Source organism: Dysidea avara, chromosome 7 (genome assembly GCF_963678975.1).
Source record: "Dysidea avara chromosome 7, odDysAvar1.4, whole genome shotgun sequence".
Classification (NCBI taxonomy): Eukaryota; Metazoa; Porifera; class Demospongiae; order Dictyoceratida; family Dysideidae; genus Dysidea; species Dysidea avara.
Genome location: NC_089278.1, coordinates 38,716,664 through 38,735,711, shown reverse-complemented (window position 1 = coordinate 38,735,711; position 19,048 = coordinate 38,716,664). Strand labels below are relative to the sequence as shown.

At 38.3% G+C, this 19,048-nt stretch overlaps 1 protein-coding gene across 1 annotated transcript in view; it reads left to right on the top strand.

Moving 5' to 3' along the window:
- The window catches only part of LOC136260022 (DNA damage-binding protein 1-like), a 55,520-nt gene that overhangs the window by 33,617 nt on the left and 2,855 nt on the right, over positions 1-19,048 (top strand). The window contains exons 21-24 of the mRNA XM_066053613.1: positions 5,323-5,417; positions 5,695-5,799; positions 17,153-17,221; positions 17,271-17,383. Coding sequence (XP_065909685.1) covers positions 5,323-5,417; positions 5,695-5,799; positions 17,153-17,221; positions 17,271-17,383 — 382 coding nt within the window. The remainder of the gene's footprint in view (positions 1-5,322; positions 5,418-5,694; positions 5,800-17,152; positions 17,222-17,270; positions 17,384-19,048) is intronic.

Genomic DNA, 19,048 nt, shown 5'->3' with positions numbered 1-19,048 from the left:
TCATGTGATAGTGTAGACCAACCAATTACATACAAAAATGTCAACATAGTACGATATGCTGTTGGGTATGTCTGTAGGAAGATAAAGGAGAAACTAGAAAAGAAGACATTCCCAAACCAGCAAATGATAAACTGTATGAATAGGTTACAGAAAAGGAGGCCATGGTGAAGTGCACTGTCAGCGGAATGGATAGAGATGATAGATAAGGGAGGATTATGTCATGTGAAAGATGGGACATTTTATCTATTTAATACAATGGAGGAGGAAGTTAGGGAACATTTCTGTTTATCACGAGTCCATCAGATGGTTGAGGGGTACAAGGATGGTGTGATTAGCTACATCATAGAAAACGAAGAGGTACCATTTCATTGGGCAGTATTAACATCAGATATCAAGACAGAAGAAGCTAATGAAGTACTGCTGATGATAGTAAAACTGTGGACTACCATATAAGGGGATTTTCATTTGTCAGTGACTGGCTTGAATTATACAAGCAAAACAATCAGAAATCTATTAGGAATGTAAACCTCTTCGTAAGACATCAAGTGAACATGTATGTGTACCATAACAATAAAATTGCTATAACCATGGAATAATGTACATGTTATATACAGTGAATCAAGTACTGCATTAATGACTGCATTAATGACTGCATTAGCTATGTATTGTCTTCCATTTCACATCCCCTACAATTCCCTTAACAGTTGCCATAGATGTTTGGATTACTTGTATTGCTTTTGAATTTTTGCAAAACTCTTGTGTACTTGGGTTGTTGTTCACTATTCCTCACTGACGTTGTAATCCTGTGAATCTTGCATTATCCGTCTGCTCAGAAACTCAGGGGCACCAGGCAATGACAGCAGATATGATACTAACTCAAGAAAAGATTTGACTGCAAGGAAATATAGCAACAAAAGGTTTATTAATATCTACTTCATGTAGTGTGTCCATCATGTCTTACTGGTAAGTTTCTTGCCATTAGATATCTCCAAGCTCAATAGCATATTTTTCTTTTCTTTGTCCTTGAAACCTTCTCTTTTAGCAACAGCCTCTTCCCAATTCTCCAGGTATTGTAATACTTTGAGGAACTACAACATTTAAGAATATGCACAATTCAATTTAAATGAAAATTCTAGTCTAAAATCAGTACTTTTGTGATATAGTTGCTTAAAAGCAGTTCGATTGTCCCGGCCTCCTGTGTGATTTCCCAATCAAAAACTTGTTAATTAGGTCAACAAGTGGCAACTTTTTCCTTTTTAGTGAACAACAATTCATGATCCAACTGTGCAGATCTACTCTCATCTTTAAAATGATCAGGTATATCTGCTCATACTTTAGCTTTCTTACTAAAGAAGAACCAGGTGCCTCTTGTTTACTCCTTCCTTCAGTATACAGCTGAACAACGTGTGACCAGCTAATTGGCTAATTGAATTGTAAAAACAAATAGCAATTACGTAAGTGTACAATTAGTTACATGGACCCAGACTTGTCTACTTGTAAAAAATTCTGATGGTTTTCAAGAGATGAGGAGGCTCTGAAAAAATGAACACACTTCTATTATCTGTAGTATACAGGTAGTATACAGGTAGTATACAGGTTTTTGACATTGTACACTAATTCTTTGGATATTGCAGGACCATGCAATCGAAATAGATGGCAATTTTCTGACAGACCATCACATGTCAAACCAAGCACCTTGAATCTGATCCTCTTTAAGCGTCCTACTGCTGTTCAAAACACATGAAACATTCGATCTCCACTTAAATTATAACAGGGAAATTGGGCATATGGAAACTGCAGGCCACTGTAAAGACCTCTGACCATTAGAACCAGTTGCTAATGGCTGTTCGTATGGTGTACTGCTACTTCATTTGTTATTCAGTATCGTGAATAGTGGCTTTAGTATCAATCGTGATACTAAAATGGGAGTATCGCTCAGCACTAATAGACACCCATTTTTCTTCAGTTCACGATACTTACAAATAAGTCAATCATAGCTGGTGCCACACAGCATATTGCTCAGCATTCCTGCAGGAAGTCCTTATAGGTGATAGCAAACTAGCCACTATCATCCTTGTTTACAGTAACAGTTATTGTAACACATGCTTTGAGGTTGTTATGGTGTTCACACCTCTCTGCAGGGGAAACCAGATGGGTGGACTTTATCATTTACAAGGATTCTTAGCCAAGTACAACATAACAAATGGATTTTTAATGACAGTAATGTACAGGCATGGTATCATGATAGTTAATAACAAAATATCGCGATATCGATATTTTTAAAATATCGCGATATATCGCTAAAACGGTAGTATCGCTCAGCCTTAGTGTCTATTTCTCCGAGGTTAGCAAAACCCACTAGAGCACCTACATGTATAGTAATACACAAAGCCTTACTATTGTATAATGTACCTGACACTTTGTCATACACTAAACTCACTCTAATGTGCATCTCATCCATAAGCACTACCACACACTTCTCATATTCTGAACAAGTAGTGAGTTTTGCTGCTTCGATTAGTTGTAAGTTGACATCACTAGACAACCCAGAGGTGACATTAGCAACATGCAGTATAGTCATGAAGAGTTCACCGCAATGGAAGAGCAATACAACCAGACTTTCTTAGGGCTTCATATCCATCACTAGAAAGATGGCAAAGATAATGCACCACTTAATCATTGTTGGGTTCCATCACATAGCAGATGGTGACTTGGAGCAAGCAGCTGTAAGCTGTTGGTCCCAAAACAGGCGTTGAAATGAATTCAATGGAAACTTCCTCTCATTCTGGCTTCCATTACAGCCAGCAAATCTTGATGAGTTTGTACATCAACACTTTCCTAGCTGCCAGAGCACTTCTCTAGTTGTACAGTAACTGCAGCTAGTTCTTTTGTGTTTCTCACTTCCGGATGTAAGCGTGATAATCTTTCTTTAGTCTCAGATGGTGTTAAGCAGCAGTAATTCACATGCTTGTCTGGAGCAGTTCTGTGCTCCCTTGGTTGCAGCTCTTCAAAGAGACATAACATTGAATGCAGGGATTTTCTGTGGTCCTTACAAGGTGGACAACACACATCATCTAATGTCAGAACGGAACATTCAACATGACAGATAGTAGGAACCCCAGTCAGAGCTGTTTCTACACATGCTGATGGATAGTTTCCTATACACTTGCAACATACTGTGAATACGATGTAGTTTTAATTTACTTCATGACACATTTAGTAATAGACCATGGATACCCTTTATGTGTAGCTCACTTTCTTTGTTCATAAAGATGCCTTTTCGTGGTGGTACTAGTTCTGGATTACCTTGGCAGATACTCATTTTGTCATGGTGTTGCAAAAGGTAGTTAACACAAGATGGACTGTTTAGTAATGTTGGTGTCTCTGTTGCTGATATATTATGTTGAGAAAGCTCCACACATAATGATAAGCAGTTACCTTGATGCACTTCACCATCTTCAGTTCTCTGTTTCTTGGCTGCCTTAAGACGGTCTTCATTCTTTCTGTGTCTTCCTATATAGCTTAAACTTTCTTGGCATTTCTGTGAAAGTATAGTTGAGTGCATACAACACAAGATGTAAAGTTCCCAGCCCTATAAGTTAATAAAACATAAGGTAAGATTTGTAACTATTATACTGAGCCACTCTAGTATTATTAACCTTCAATATAATTACAGCAGTTACAAGAAAGACACTGAAAACTACTTCAAACAGGTACACAAAACTGGCCTACTTCGTGTCTCATTTGTATCAACAGCACACTAGCTATTATGTTTAGCTGCACAGCATATGGCACAAGCCACCCGGAATTGCCTCCACTTTAAAACAGTATTGCCAAGGTATTACTATCTTTCACTGTAGGTCATTAAAGACATACTGTTTCGTTCTATGTGGCCGTTTAGTGTTGTGCTACGAGATAAGTTAGGCTGAATTGTATAGAAAAATGCACTTATATATATATGTACCTTTGTTCTTAATAACTTTTAATGAAGTTTGTGTCTATACAACCAGACCTTTACACTCGTTTCTAGCCTTGAAGGTGTAGCAAAGTAAGTACGTGCGAAACTAAAAGGACTTGTAAGCAGAGTGTGCCGTAATATTGAGTCACGAACAGAGCTTCCAATCCCATGTTATTAGTATGGTATCTATGGTACTACGCCATTAGCAATGGGCATGGTCACTTGTGAGCAAGCTAATTAACTTGCCAGACAGCTATCTGCTTTGCGTACAACCACTTTCTAGTGCCTCAAGCATAACTCTCCATGGAGAAATGATTCACTTCATGATGAGTGGTGCTTTCTTGAAGACAATTTAATTATGACAAATTATTGTGCCAGCACGACGGATTCAATTGTCAAAATGACACATTCAATTACTAAAATGACAAATTCATTTGCCAAAGTGACAAATTCATTTGCCCAAACCTGTAAAGTGTTTTACAATCTCATACTTTTTGGGCTTGTATTAATACAAACATTATCCAATGACATTGTTCAGTGTTCTTCAGCTGAAAACCAACCTAGTAGTTGTACAATAACTTTGAAGTTGTCGAAACATGAAAGTTTTCAGCTAGACAATTTAAAAAAAAAGTCATGTAATATGTCATGATTTTGCAAGTGCTACTCTTATCCGGTGTGCCAGCCTACTTGTGTACTGCAGTACTAAAATGTATTTATAACCTGATTGCCAGTAGTACTTTTACTTGTGATATTCATGATCACTTGTGCAACCAGTTTTATATTTTAAGCTAGAATGAACAAGATAGCAGTACGTTATACCAGGACATTGTACATTGTATTAGGGGGATAGAGCTACTATATTTTCTAAACCACGGCAGCATAAATAAAGTTTGAATATAAAAGCAAGTAGAAGGCCTTGATAGAAGAAGTCCTTATGACTCATTCCCTGCAAATCCCCTTGCAACAGAATCAATTTCATATAAGTTCTTATATGCAACCCTTTACAATATCGTAGTGTCAGTGAGTGGTTGAGTAGTAATAAGCTCTACAGTACAATGAGTACATAATCTTTGGCAGAGGCAAACATCCAAGTTGGTAAAAACACAGTAAAGGAGAAACAATGTTAAAATAGTCCGGTCAAATCACTTGATGTCCACTCAACTTTCACAGTGTCCTGACAATACATCAACACATGTTGAGAAGTTATTCACACACTGCTATCAACACTATGCTATTGTCTTGTATTGTTAAACTATTGTACTAGCTACTGACTGGCTAATAAATATTTTGATTGGATCATACCTTTGTCATCAGATGGTATTTAGTGTGGGCCAGCCAATGACCTATTGTATGTCTCACTGTAGGTAAACTGGAGGTGGTCAGTGAGATTGATGTGCCGGGATGTGTCTACTGTATTGTACCATTTAGTGGTCGAATAGTAGCCGCCGTCAATAACAGAGTAAGGGACTAGCACCCACCAGTAATTAAGTACCACTCAAGGGAATAAAAGATGTAGTAACACTTTGAAGAACAAAACTTGATACTGTATATATTAAGGATCATGGAAGTTTGGGCTTTTCTGGCCAAAAATATTATACCTAAAACCAGCTACCTCACTGTACCATCCTTGACAGTATTGGTTAGGTGTATAGAACAAAGCCCAAAAATGCCTTCAGTACGACCTGGAATGCTTGCTACAAAATTTTTCTAATTATGAAACAAATCATTTTCTGTAGGTGTCGGTGTACAATTGGACGGTAGATAAAGAGTTAAAAGAAGTATCGACGTACACTAACAATATTATGGCTCTCTACTTGAAAGTGAAGGGAGACTTCATCTTGGTAAGAATATCATGGTACTAGAGCTACTCTGTAGTGTTAGTAGTCCATACCATGTGATATGTAAACAGTTTACTAGTAACAGTAGTCACACACACACACACACACACACGCGCACACACACACACACACACACACATACACACACACACACGCGCACGCACACACACACGCACACACACACACACGCGCGCACACACACACACACACACACACTCACACGCACACGCACACACACACATACTGTGTTAGTGTTCCTGACTAGTAATTAATAAAGATGTCATGATAGTCGTGACATACGATATATCATGACGTACAATTCCATGACAAAATATGTCATGACTTTGAAATAGCACACAATTTTGACTGAAATCTTAACATTACAAAATATATTGATATCAAAACTGTCAGATATTTTAATTTGGTTAGTAAACAAACAATATTATACGTGCTATTGCTACTGTGTGTATTGTACCCTTGAAATTATTGATGTGTTGTGGAAATACATCAACACAAACAAGGTGTATTGTGACATGAAGTCTATGATGACATATGACATTAAAGTTCTACAATACTTGATTTAGAACAAATAACAAACTATTTGAATTAGCCCTAATAATAAGTTATTACATCATAAACATTTATGTCATCATTGTCATGTACTATTGTATAAAATGCTACTGCATACACAATATTCAATCAGTGTTTAGTCAATGATAAGACTCAGTAAGTTGTGACTTACTGGCGAAGAGTAGCTCCCCAAACGTGACACTGACTCCTTCAATTCCTCCAACGCGACAACCTTTGTGGTAATGACAAATGCATTATATGGGCAAATAAATGAGATCATGTGATCTACCAATTTTATACCTAATCTGTAAGAAGTACACATGTTATCAATTCAACTCTGTAATAAAAACAGGTGATTAAGTATGATCACATGAAACTGTTGAACGATACAGTTACTGCTACTATTGATTACAAGTGTCACACATCCTTCCCAAGGCCACATGAAATGTTACTCTCCACTCAACCAACCTAGCACTGGCCTTCAATAATGTCTTTCTGGTGGAGCAGACATCTGGACGAAGGCACTCCTGGCTGGTTTCAATATCTACATTCTCCAGGTCATTTGTAGTATCTGTACTAGCTTGCTCTGCCATCTTGCACGATGATTTCTGTGATGATCGTTTGTAGGTCAAGCCTGACTCACACAAGCCTCAGTTAATCCAATAAGTTGCTCCATTGTAACTCCTTCCTGACTTATAGCATACAGTAAGGATGTAGAACTGGATAGTTCATTGAGTTCACTGAATACTGGCCAGTGACTTGCCACTACTGAACCTCCTGAAAGCTTGTATGAAATTCTCAGTGGTAAGGTCAGTCACTGTTTCAAGGTTTACAGCGAGACGCACACTTTACTCAATTCCATGTCTCTCACATACAGAGCACCAGTAAAGTTCATGTCTGTCACTACAAAGGACTGTGTTTCTTGAACAATAACAAGGGGAGGTAATCTGGTGTTATGTAGGGCTTGTTCCTGCAGAGTCTGCCATATCAGCTGTCTGACTCAGGGAGTCCAATAGTTCTGTATGATGGCTCAAGTTTACTCCAGCATGTAGTAGATGTTATATAGACTGGTAAAAGTGCTTGTTGTATGTTGAGAGGCTACAGGTGGGTACTGGGTAGCAGTACTTTTGTCTTTCTGGTTGTGTAGTCTCCTCTACTTCCACTAATAAAACATGAAACTGAAGGACTTCTGTAGAGCAGAGGTAGACATCAATGAGAACTGCAACTAGTTACAATCCATCAGAGAATCTGCTGGTTGAGCAAAATTTCTAGGAAGTTGATGGCAGCACTTTGTAGGTCTCACTTACTCAAGTAGAAAACAGTGAAGAGTTTTCTGGTCCAGTATAACACAGTCTAGCTGTCAGTCTCAATAATCAATTTGTCCAGATGTGTAGTAGTCAATGCAGCCATGAGCTCCAAGTGATGCAAAGTTGAACACTTGAGTGGAGCAATACAAGTTTTCACCATAACAAATCACTTCTTGTAGCTACTACACAGTGGTGGAGGAAGGTGTAAAGGTTGGGGGGGGGCTCAAATTTAGGTTGAGTTGACAAGGCTTGCAACAGTGTGCAAAGCACACTCAACATGCGCATACTCATCATGCGAAACATGCTCCCTCTGGAGGGGGGGGGGGCCTGGGGCATGCTCTCCTCCCCCCCCCCCCCCCAGGAAAATTTAGAAAATTAGGTGCTATGAGATTGAATCTGAGGGCACTTTTAAACATTGTTCAGGTAAGGTTATGTATTATCAAGAGTTAATAATAAGAGGGGAGAGTGTCTAACGCTGTATAGGCCTGTAATAGATGATTGCGCAGAAGTTAAATGGCTTCCTTTCCTTGTAACGTACAGGCTTCTAGTATTTGTTCGTTTCCTTACCGCAATTAGTTTAGCCGCACCGTGATGAATCCTTGAGAATATTCGAAGACTGAACTAAAGACTGAGCTGTATGTACAGGGAACAATGCTCCTTCAATTGAAGAATGCTCAAAGGTAGGGTAACTTGGCGACGCAGTGAAAATTCGAAGCGATACTCCGCCTTTGGTTCAGCGTTTATTGGTTTCTCAGACGCTCTCCCCCAGAGTTATCTTCGAGGTTAACAGCCACACTTCTTTACGCAACAGAGCGATGCTCTTCGTGGTGAACTTGAACATCGAATTGAATGCACGCCCTTGTGTCTGGGATAGCCTTTGTGGTTAAATGCGAAAATATACTAGCCAGTCTGTCGTTACGCGGAAAAGAAGCTGTTTAACTTCTGTGCAATCATCTGTTACAGGACTATACGGCGTTAGACACTCTCCTCTCTATATTATTAACTCTTGGTATTATCCTTCCACTATATAGGACATTTAGCTGCTGCCAGTTTCCCAATGGACAAATAGTATTATACTCACTGGCTCATGTTATAGCCACTGGATCTAATTGCAGATACAATCTTAGAGTGAAAAAATAATGAAACAACTGATGGATTGAACTATCTGCTGCAGCAGATCATACTAAGCATATAATACATAACTCAGTATGCTAGAAACAAATATGCATTTTATAATTTTGTTTATCACTACTGTAAATGCATGTACACTTTATAATAGTTAGACACCAAGACCAAGGGAACTAAGCGATTTAGTAACCCCAATGGCCTGAGGCTGTAGTGTCCCGAGCGCAGCGAGGGCGCTACTAAGGGCCAGAGGGGTTATTAAATTGCTTAGTTCCCGTTGGTCGCGGTGTCTAACTTATTTAGACTATGATTTAAAGTACATACCTTTATAGCCAGAGCATTGTGTGGCGTGAAAGAGCAATGCAGAACAGCAAAACAGTTTCTTTCTGAAGTCCTTACAGCACCCACAAACATAATTATTCGACCGGTAACCAGAGTAACGGCTAGAGCTACAGTAGATACGCCGTTTAGTCTACTATTCTCCAGAATTATTCACAGAACAAGGAGAAGAATTGTATTACAGTATTATCAAGTACTCCAGTGTACCTGTCGTGTTATAATTATTTTTCACGTACAAAATTGCCTGAGGGCGGGTTACTAAATGAACATGTGTAGGTCACTAAATGAGCATGTCAGGTGACTAAGTGATTTAGTAACCCTCTAAATGAGCTATATCTTAGTATATAATAGTCTAACTGTTAAATCAAACTATTTGATGCGTTCATCATTTACCAGAACAAATAAGCCTTTTCCATAATGACGTCAGAGCAAAAAATGGCAACTTCTATTTAGGTGACTCTAATGTTTTCAAGTACAGGTGATATTGGGTGACAAATGAAGATTAATCGTTTGTGTGAGATATCGAGCTAAAACTAACGGGTATGAGTATAACAGCGGAATTAAATTGTTTACGTGGGTTTTGAAAATTTCGGCTGGTTTTGAAGGTTGAATAGAAATAACATTACGTTGTAACCATACCTGGTAACTTGGCTTCAATATCATCCTTTATTAACAACTAAATGGTTCATGAAAAACTTGTTGTCATAGGATGCAATACTCAAAAATATAAGAGTGCCTCAAATAGAAAACTGATGTGACGTCATTATGGAAAAGGCTTTTTCTTTAGCAACATCTACTATGTCAACTCCATCCAGTAATTTCTTGTGTACATGTATAGTAATACGCAGTTATTAAGTCTCTTCTGAGACATAGAACTTTGTAAATATGTGACTACTTGCTTCAAAGCTGAAAATGTTCTTTCTGATGTTGCTGAAATAATTGGGACAGTTAAGTACAACCTTAACAACCTCTGTACTAGTGCTGAGCGATAGTAAAAATTTTACTATCACGATAGTTACTCATTAAATATCCCGATATCATGCAAAATTTTACTATCCCGATAGTTTATGAAACACTTTGCTCTTATCAAAGTCTTGGTTGTATAGCTATGATTTGTAGTCTTATAGAAAGTTATTTTGCATCCACAGGACATTTGTTAATTAACTTCGTGGGTGGCCGATGAATATGGACTTTGGCATAGGCCATTCCTACAGGCCATTCCTTTGTAAGAAAGCTGGTAATACCAACTGTAAAACAGTATAGAAGGGTTGTTAATACCATTTTAATGCAGATCTGAGCTTATCATAACTATCACGATAGTGATATCCCTACTATCACGATAACGATAGTGATTTACTATCGCGATATATCGCACTATCGATACTATTGCTCAGCCCTACTCTGTACCTCAGACAACATTGTTTTATACACGTGTCCTTGTACTTCATAGCTTCACTAATGGTAGTCACCGTTTTAGCTAATGGAGCATCTTGTTTGTTTACATCCAGCAACAGGAGTAGTTGTTTTTGTAATTCTGCTAAATTGAAATCTTCCTTGTAACAAGAATTACAGACAGACTGAATATGCTCCTCATAAGATTCTCCATTGGCAGCAGTTAGTAATAATCTTTCTAAGGCTACAATACTAGGTATAACTCAGACTGTTCAAACCTTTTATCCAATTCTCCTAGCAGCAAATCACACACCTGATAGTATCGAGAACGAAAATAATCTTTAGGTGAAGCAAAACTGATGTGGAACACTGCCATTATCCACCCTTCTGGGAGCTCTTCTATACCTTGGTAAAGTGGGGGGGGGTCAATTTTTACACTTTGAGCTTTTTTCGTCACTCTGTCATAAATTCTTTCTCTTTCCGTATCCTTTTGTAAAATGATTTTGCTAAACAGCAATGGCTTCTTGGAATGATATGTCTTTATATTGTATTGTTTTTGATAAAGATTCAGATGCACCGAAAACAAGACATCCTACAAACAAGGTTGAGAATTTTTTCCATTAAATGCAAAATCCCACCTCCATATTCATCATGGGTTCTCATGTTAATATCTTCCATGGTCTGCATTAGCATAGAGTAGCACTGTTTCAGAAGCACCATGTCTAGCAGTCCAACGGGTAACACATAATAACTTGATAATAACTTGATACTCACTCCAGGGCCACTCCAGGGTCACTCCAGGGTCACTCCAGGGTCACTCCAGGGTCACTTAGTCTGCTTTAACTTCTCAGAAAAAATGGGATCGTTTTGGTGAAAATTTAATCAACTGAGATATTTCTTTTACTACATCTAGAGTATCCTTTAGTATTTGAATCTGTTTTCCTGTCCTGTAAGCATAAATTTAATAAATGAACCAAGCAATAGACAGGTAATGCAGCTGGAGTTTCTGTCTATATTGTGGTGGCAACACCAGTTTGTATTCCTTGCATATTTGATGCCCCATCATACGCTTGCCTTCTGCACAGTGAAAGAGGAAGATAACATCAGACAAGAACATCCTTGTTGGCTTCATACACTGTATCAGCAGCAGTATTTGGCAGGCAGTACAAACCAACAAGGTCTTCTGAGATCTCATAGTTACTATTTACCTACCTAATGGAGACATTCAATTGCTCTCTTTTAACAATATCTGTTGCTTCATCCCCAATCAACGCATACCAGGCAGGTCATTTTCTAAAATGGCAGTTAACAGTGATCTTAACAATCTGTTAGCCATTAGGGAAATTGCTGATCAAAAATTTCATGAGACATATACTTTTATTCACAGATCCAGCTCTTTACATCTGGACAATCATTAGACAACATTATTAAAAGCTGATATAAATTACCTTCTGTCTCGTCATGGCCTTTCAATGTAATTCCGTGGCGAAGAATAAATTTGCATTGAGTTGCTTAAGTAGAGCATTCCGTCTACTGGCTTGAGATTTCTTTGCCCGTATATCTAGATAAATGCTTACGGGTGGTTGCTGAAGCTGTTAAAACTTCATCAGTACTTCACAGTGAGTAATTGAAAGAGAATGAATCTTGAAGTTTTCTAGAGCCTTTTTCCAATTACTAAACCCGTTAGTTGTAAAAGTATCTTCTCCTCTTTTGCTAAGATTAAGTATGTTATGATCTTCAGCACATCTACAGTAAAAACAAAAAATACTTTTTGCTTACTGATAATCCTTGTACCAGTGTGCCATGAAATTACATTTGCAGTTTACTAAACAAGAGACATGTGTGTCTGTATACCAGTGGATTCCAAGTACATTGGCAGGCATAGCAGTATTTGTGTGTGATCAATAGATTGTGAGTTGTTTGATATTTGTGAACTGTCTGATACTCGTGATCTCAATTTAAGTTTGACCTCTGGCATACATAATAGCTCCAGCAGTCTGATATTGGGTTGTGGTACTATATTTGTAGTATGTGATAACATATAAATTGGCTTGGATGTCATGTGAGTATGGTGTGTTGTAAGTGCTGCATAAATAGTGAACTTACAACTCAAATACTTAACTTGCAGCTCTAAAGAGTCAGTACATGATGAGCTTTACTGTTGAGATTACTGAGCCAGTCTCTGCAGGTGGACATGAAGAAAGCTATTAGTAGAAGCTATCTGGGAGACGAGTGTTATATGTCTGTGAGTACTCTTGCAAAACTGCTTATTTGAATTGTGAAACTGGTCCTGAAAACAGATTGACAATCTTAGAACTAGTATCAGTTGGACTGTACCCTCTGGTGATGTTCTCTCCAAAATATCCTAATAGAAGGAGTGTTGATGGAGTGGGCTAGATGTAGATACAGTGGTCCCTTGATTATCCGAACTCGTTGGGCCTTGAGTGTGTTCAGATAATCGAAAAGTTCGGACAATCAAAGCCCATTCATTTATATACAGAGCCTTGCTCAATTATTCTAATAGAACGCACACCTTATACTCTAATAGAGCAGTCATCGCTACAGTTTGGATAACCGAAAGTTTGGTTAATCAATGGCCAGATAATTGATGTATGATAGTTCTCTAGGGTGGGTTTTAGTGGTACAACAGTAGTAGGGAAGCAATGAGGAGTGATATAGGTATGAAATGTTTAGATTGCATCTTGTGGTTAGCTGACTTGTGGCAAGAGAAATATCTTCTTGAGAGGTTTTAGTGACAGCTAATTGGCCAAGTCTTGGGTCAGGAAGGAACACTGAGACCCTTTGTTAAACAATATGTTGGCCTCAGTGTAGAGGTGATTGTTGCTAAGGCAGTTTTCAACAGGCAGGTGTTTTCCTAAACAAGTACATTGTGAGGGGTCAGAGCAGTAAGTGAAGTTGAGTTGTTGGCGCTCCCTTGGTCTGTGTTAAGGGGTAGGTGGCTGAGCAGACAGTATTGTAAGTAGTGCTAATACTTGTGTTGTGTTTGTTGCCACATTTCCGACACTGAGATACTCTGATGGCCCAAGCAATTACAATGTGTCTAAATGTCTCTGGTGATCTCCTTGATATCTTTACAGGTACTAACAGCACAACTTGCAGTATGCACAATGGTTTCTTCTGAGTGTCTTGCTGTACATAAAGTTTGAAGTTTGTATGAAATGAGGCTGTGAACTGAAGTGGCTCTTCAATGAGTAGTGTGAACCCATTTCTAAAATTCTGATTTCTGTAAGCTAGGCGCCATGTGGTTCATCAATGGTCCTGTTGTGCTGTATTGCTAAGTTTCTTCTGAAATCTGCTGTAAGTTTGTTCACTACTTACAGTGAACTGTTTGTATCACAGGATTTGCCCAGTAAGGTGAGTATTTCAAGTAAGGTATTCATTGATAAGTTTATGTGGTCAGCCATATCTCTGTTGCAGTATGTTCATAGTTGATTCCTGTCAGTGTAAACCAGTTACCACTCTTACAGCATCATGTTGCAGTTGTGCGTATAGCAGGAAATTTTCAATAATAATGCTTGACAGCAGGTTCAAAAAATTTTTTTTTTCAAAAACCCTTATACAGTATCATCGCATTGATTACCTGTTACGCTAAGTAACTAACACTTTACCTGTGATGGTGGACAGCGGCAGTACAACGTATTCAATGGAGTCTGTTGTTTGAGGAGATATGGACCAGTTTTATTGGTGAAGAACTGTCATGTCAAGGAGAAGCTGGTAACATACACGATATGTAAAAATGATGACAGGGGTTTACAGATTATTCATTGCAGTGGGCGTCGCTGGGTTACCATCTAGAAGGAACTATATGGTGATGTGCAATATACCGAAAAATTATCGACATTGCAATATTTTTTTCAATATCGTATCGAATCTCAATATTTTTATAACTGATGTCAATATTTATCGTATAGTCAATATTTGCTACAATTTTCAATATATTGAGTAATATTTTGGTAATTTACAACTTTTGGTGTGTGATTGTGCAATCACGGTAGAAATGAAGCTCAGTTCTGCACAGTTTAGCCATTTTAAAAAGCATCTACCAGTTTCCAAGGCTTGTTATTACCTTCACCACAAATTCTATAAAGCATAGCTGCTAATTATAAACATTTGCCCCACGCAATTAATCAAAAGAAAAAAATACCGAAAAAGTATGGAAATTTCAATATTTTACCAATTATCATATTGACATCGTACCGAAACCAAAATCTTAATATCGCACATCACTATCATCAACACCTGCGATTGCAACTTTTCATGGATCAGTCACTAACAGGAACGTACCAGCTGGTCCCAATTAGTGACCAAGTCATCTGAAATCTCCTCAAGCTCCATATTTGCCTTCATGTCATAGACATGCCCTTTAGTTGTAGCTTTCCTTTTCTCAAGATTCCTTCTTGTCATTTTCCCATACTTGGTATATCAGAATGGGACCAGTAGATTGCTGTCCTTGTTACAGACAATATCTTCTACTGTAGCCATTACTACATCTGTGTTTATCACTACATCATTCACTAGCAACTGCTGCAAGAATGTCTCCACATGTCCGTCCAGCTCTTTACCCAATAGTACAGAACTTCCTCGCTTCTTATTTGGCAGCACAGCAACCTTCCGTTTGCCAGAACTGACACATATTTGAACTCTTTCCTCCCTTCTACCATCAAATTGTGGAATTCCCTACCTGATTCACTAGTCGAACTGTAATGATAAATCTGATTTATGTATAATTATCTGTGTTGTTGTCATACAGTGGAACCTCTCTTAACAAACTCCCTGAATTATGGATACTACACCTCCATAGTAAGGACAAATGGTCCCAACAAGTCTGGTTAATACTCTGATTCTGGGTCCCAAAATGTCCACAATAGAGAGGTTCACTGTATTCTTTTTGAGTTCTACACAGTAAATAGCAGTAACAATATATCCTCTCAGCTTTCACCTGGTCCATGCTTTTATTCAGCACACCTAGATACTTCACCTTCCAATCATGCACAGTGCTGGGAGAAATCTTCTGTTGTTGATCAGCTTGCTTTCAGATTCCATCTTAGAAAAGTGTCGCATTGCTGACTTTATGCTGCTCTTTTTGTATCGCCAAATATCTGGTATATTCCATGAGTATTGGAACATTGCTCCTCATCCTTATCATGAGTAGGTGTTTTGATGCTACCCTGAAAGATGTACAATTTGCTGTTTCAATTGCTTAGCTAGGCATTGACGTTGATAAAGGATTGCTTCTAATACTTCCTCCTTCGTAGGTTCCTTGCTAGTGAAGTACTTCCATAACATTGTCTGCTTCACCTCAACCTGGGTAACGCTATCGCATTATTTATGCTTGTATTGCGAAAAATTAATTTCAGGGACGTATTTGTATTTCAAATTCTGCAAAAATTAAACCTTTTAAAAATTCCTACTATACAGTAATTCAGTTTCTGAACATCAGTTAGAGAGGACTCATCAGTTAGAGAGGACTCATCAGTTAGAGAGGAGTTATAATGCACAGTTGCCTTGAGACAGTCCTAGAAAGACTGCCATTGTAATGGATCAATCAGTATATTGAGCTTAGTTAGACAAGTAGTATCCCCACTGCTAACTTGGTGCATGACATGTGGGGTGTGACCACATGGTTCTCTTGGGGTGTGGCTGTGACTGGCAGCTCTTCAGTGTTTGTGTTGTGTGGACGTACCTTCCAGTGAGGTTGGACCCTGCAGTAGAGTGACTGCTGTTACAACAGTGTTGGGGTCTGGATCAATCTGAGCTGCCAGTTGGGAGATATTTTCAATTTCAGATTCCGGTTCCCCTTCAATAAAGAGACATTTCTTTGGCCTCAAGAATGTCCGTCAGTGAGAGTATCTGTCTTGTTTTCTGCTAGTCTACTGATGAAGTGATGTCGGACTCTGTTAGCTTGTTGGGCAACTAATCATCAACAATACAGAAGGGTCTAGTAGGGCTGAAACTAATACTATTACTCGGTGAGTACTTGTTTAGGATTTTGGTACTCGGATAGTAAAATTGGTACTCTAGTAGTTGTTAAGATCACATGACCCAGCTCACATGGTGTATTTACCACCAGGGAGTGACACATTGAAGGCTGTAGAATTTGATTGGCCTAATTTCTTGTCAGGAACACTAACATCAGTACTTTAATACAGTGTGTGTATCATTGTTGTTACTTGAAAAGTTGTAAACTGCTTCAAGTCAGTACAAAACATGTCAAATGGGTATGACTACAAGGTAGCTAGTATTTGTGAGTACTTGATCGTTAACTCTAGAGAGTACTTGAATACTAAAACTATGATTGCTTCAGTCTTAATTCTGAGTCTATCAAACCTTTGATAATCCTAAAAGTGACTGTTCTATTAGAGTATTAACAGATATTAAATAATAGTAGGAAGTTGATCACATATCCCTTTGATGTGTGATTACACTACCAAATATGGTACCAGGTGCTATGGTCTAAGAAGGTTTGTAAGGGATCCGGACACATGACATGAAATATTTAGTATTCATCTAATGTCATTGTTGACATATCTTAGATGAGTTATGATGTGGCTATAACCTCCACTGTACTTATTGTAATGACATTGTGTCCCCTCTCACTACAGGTTGGTGACTTGTTACGATCATTCTCTCTGTTAGTGTTCAAACCTGATAAGAATGAGGAGCTGGGTCTGGTGAGCTTGTTGCATTCTGTGTGTTTTGATTGGCTATTTGTTGTGTTAGATCTCCATGGATACTAATTTAAACCCTGCGATGATGATGGCAATTGAGATCATAGATGATGATACTTTTCTTGGGGCTGACTCACAACACCTGTTTATCTGCCAGAAAAACAGGTTTGTCAACCTTCTATTTAGTGTATAGACAATGGTGGGAGTCAACAACAGTGCGGGACTTGAATACCATCATGAAGATAACAAATTTCTTTCCACACTGTAGAAAGTAGAGTAAGAAATAGAATGACAAGGAGCCAACCAATACAAAGTCTGTGCAATTATCATACTACATGACTAGCTCAGAAAAATCCCGCCATATTTGCAATTCTATTATGCAATTGAAGTATTGAAATACATACACCACATACACCACAAATGTTTAATCAGTTTGGTACACAGTGTTGCTGTGATGCAACATTCACCAATCAACACAAGTTATACACTTCCTGTTCATGGAGAGTAGTATCTTGTTCACATGTAGTAAAGGGCACGTGAATTACAGGCACTTGTGTGTGATGTAGTAGAAATAAAGTTTACCTCATTTGAATAGCTTTCTTTGAGGAATATAAGGAAAGCAATTATACCTTAATGGATTGTAGCAAGAGTTCATAATATAAAGAGGGAGTGAACTTTATATTACTTCATAGAACTTTGTGTGGGCGAGATCAAAGAGAAAAGTGTACTTTAAACTTCATAAAGTATACTTTAGGGCAAACAGTGCTTTATTGCACCACAAGGAGCACTGTTTGCCCTAAAGTATACTCTTTGTGGGCAATAAAGCACAGTTGCTCACGCCTGTACAATTAATCACCCAAGCCGGTGAAGGCTGATAGCCTTGCTGCGCTGAGTGATCAATCACCCCAGCCAATACGAGTTCTACCACTGGATTGCTTTTATAGACATACCTAAATGCTTCGATGATGGGTGGGAGAAGGTAATGTTGCTGTTATGTTTGTTACTGTAAACGGACAAGTCCTGGAGATATCACGGAAATACTTCACCATATGTCACAATAGAATTGATTGTGGGTTTTGACTAAAACCTACCAAAATACATGATGAATGTCTACTATGCCAAACTATACGTGTGAGTTACCTTGTAAACTAGTTTGTGTGCATTCAGGCTGCTAATAGTTCGTGCAACGCGTGTTAATTACGAGTCCTAGTGTATGGTGAAGCTACACGACTAGAAAGTTCCTTAAATTATTTAAAACATTGCCTTGCTCGTGCTATATGAAAAATAAAGCACTTGGCTTCGCCTCATGCTTTATTAGCATCTCGGCCGCATGCCTCATACTTTATTTTTCATATAGCACTCGCGGCAATGCTTGAACATATACTTATAGAACCCTCCCTCTTTATATTATGAACTCTTGATTGTAGTGAACAGATTGAGCCAAGTACCAGCTTGTTTCAGTCATGAGTACAATATCATCTAATTCAGTGCCTGTTACTGTACAAATTGAATCCCTTGCTGTTAACTTTCAATAGCACTGTAACTATTCAGCTTGCAAACCTTGGCAGTCCATTCCTTTATTACTATAGATAACAGAAGAGGATTGTGCAAACTAGTTTCAGGAGGGCAGACTGCTGCTATATTACCTTTTTAGTAGTAATGTCACATTGGTCGGCCAGATAGGGTCTGATGAATTACTGTAGACAAAGTTGTGAATTTCACTGAAATGTGGTGGATTTGATTTCATTGGCTAGCTGTACGTTCATAGTTGGCATGGCAGAATATAAATTTACTGCAATACTTCAAACAGGACTGATACTGTTACTATGT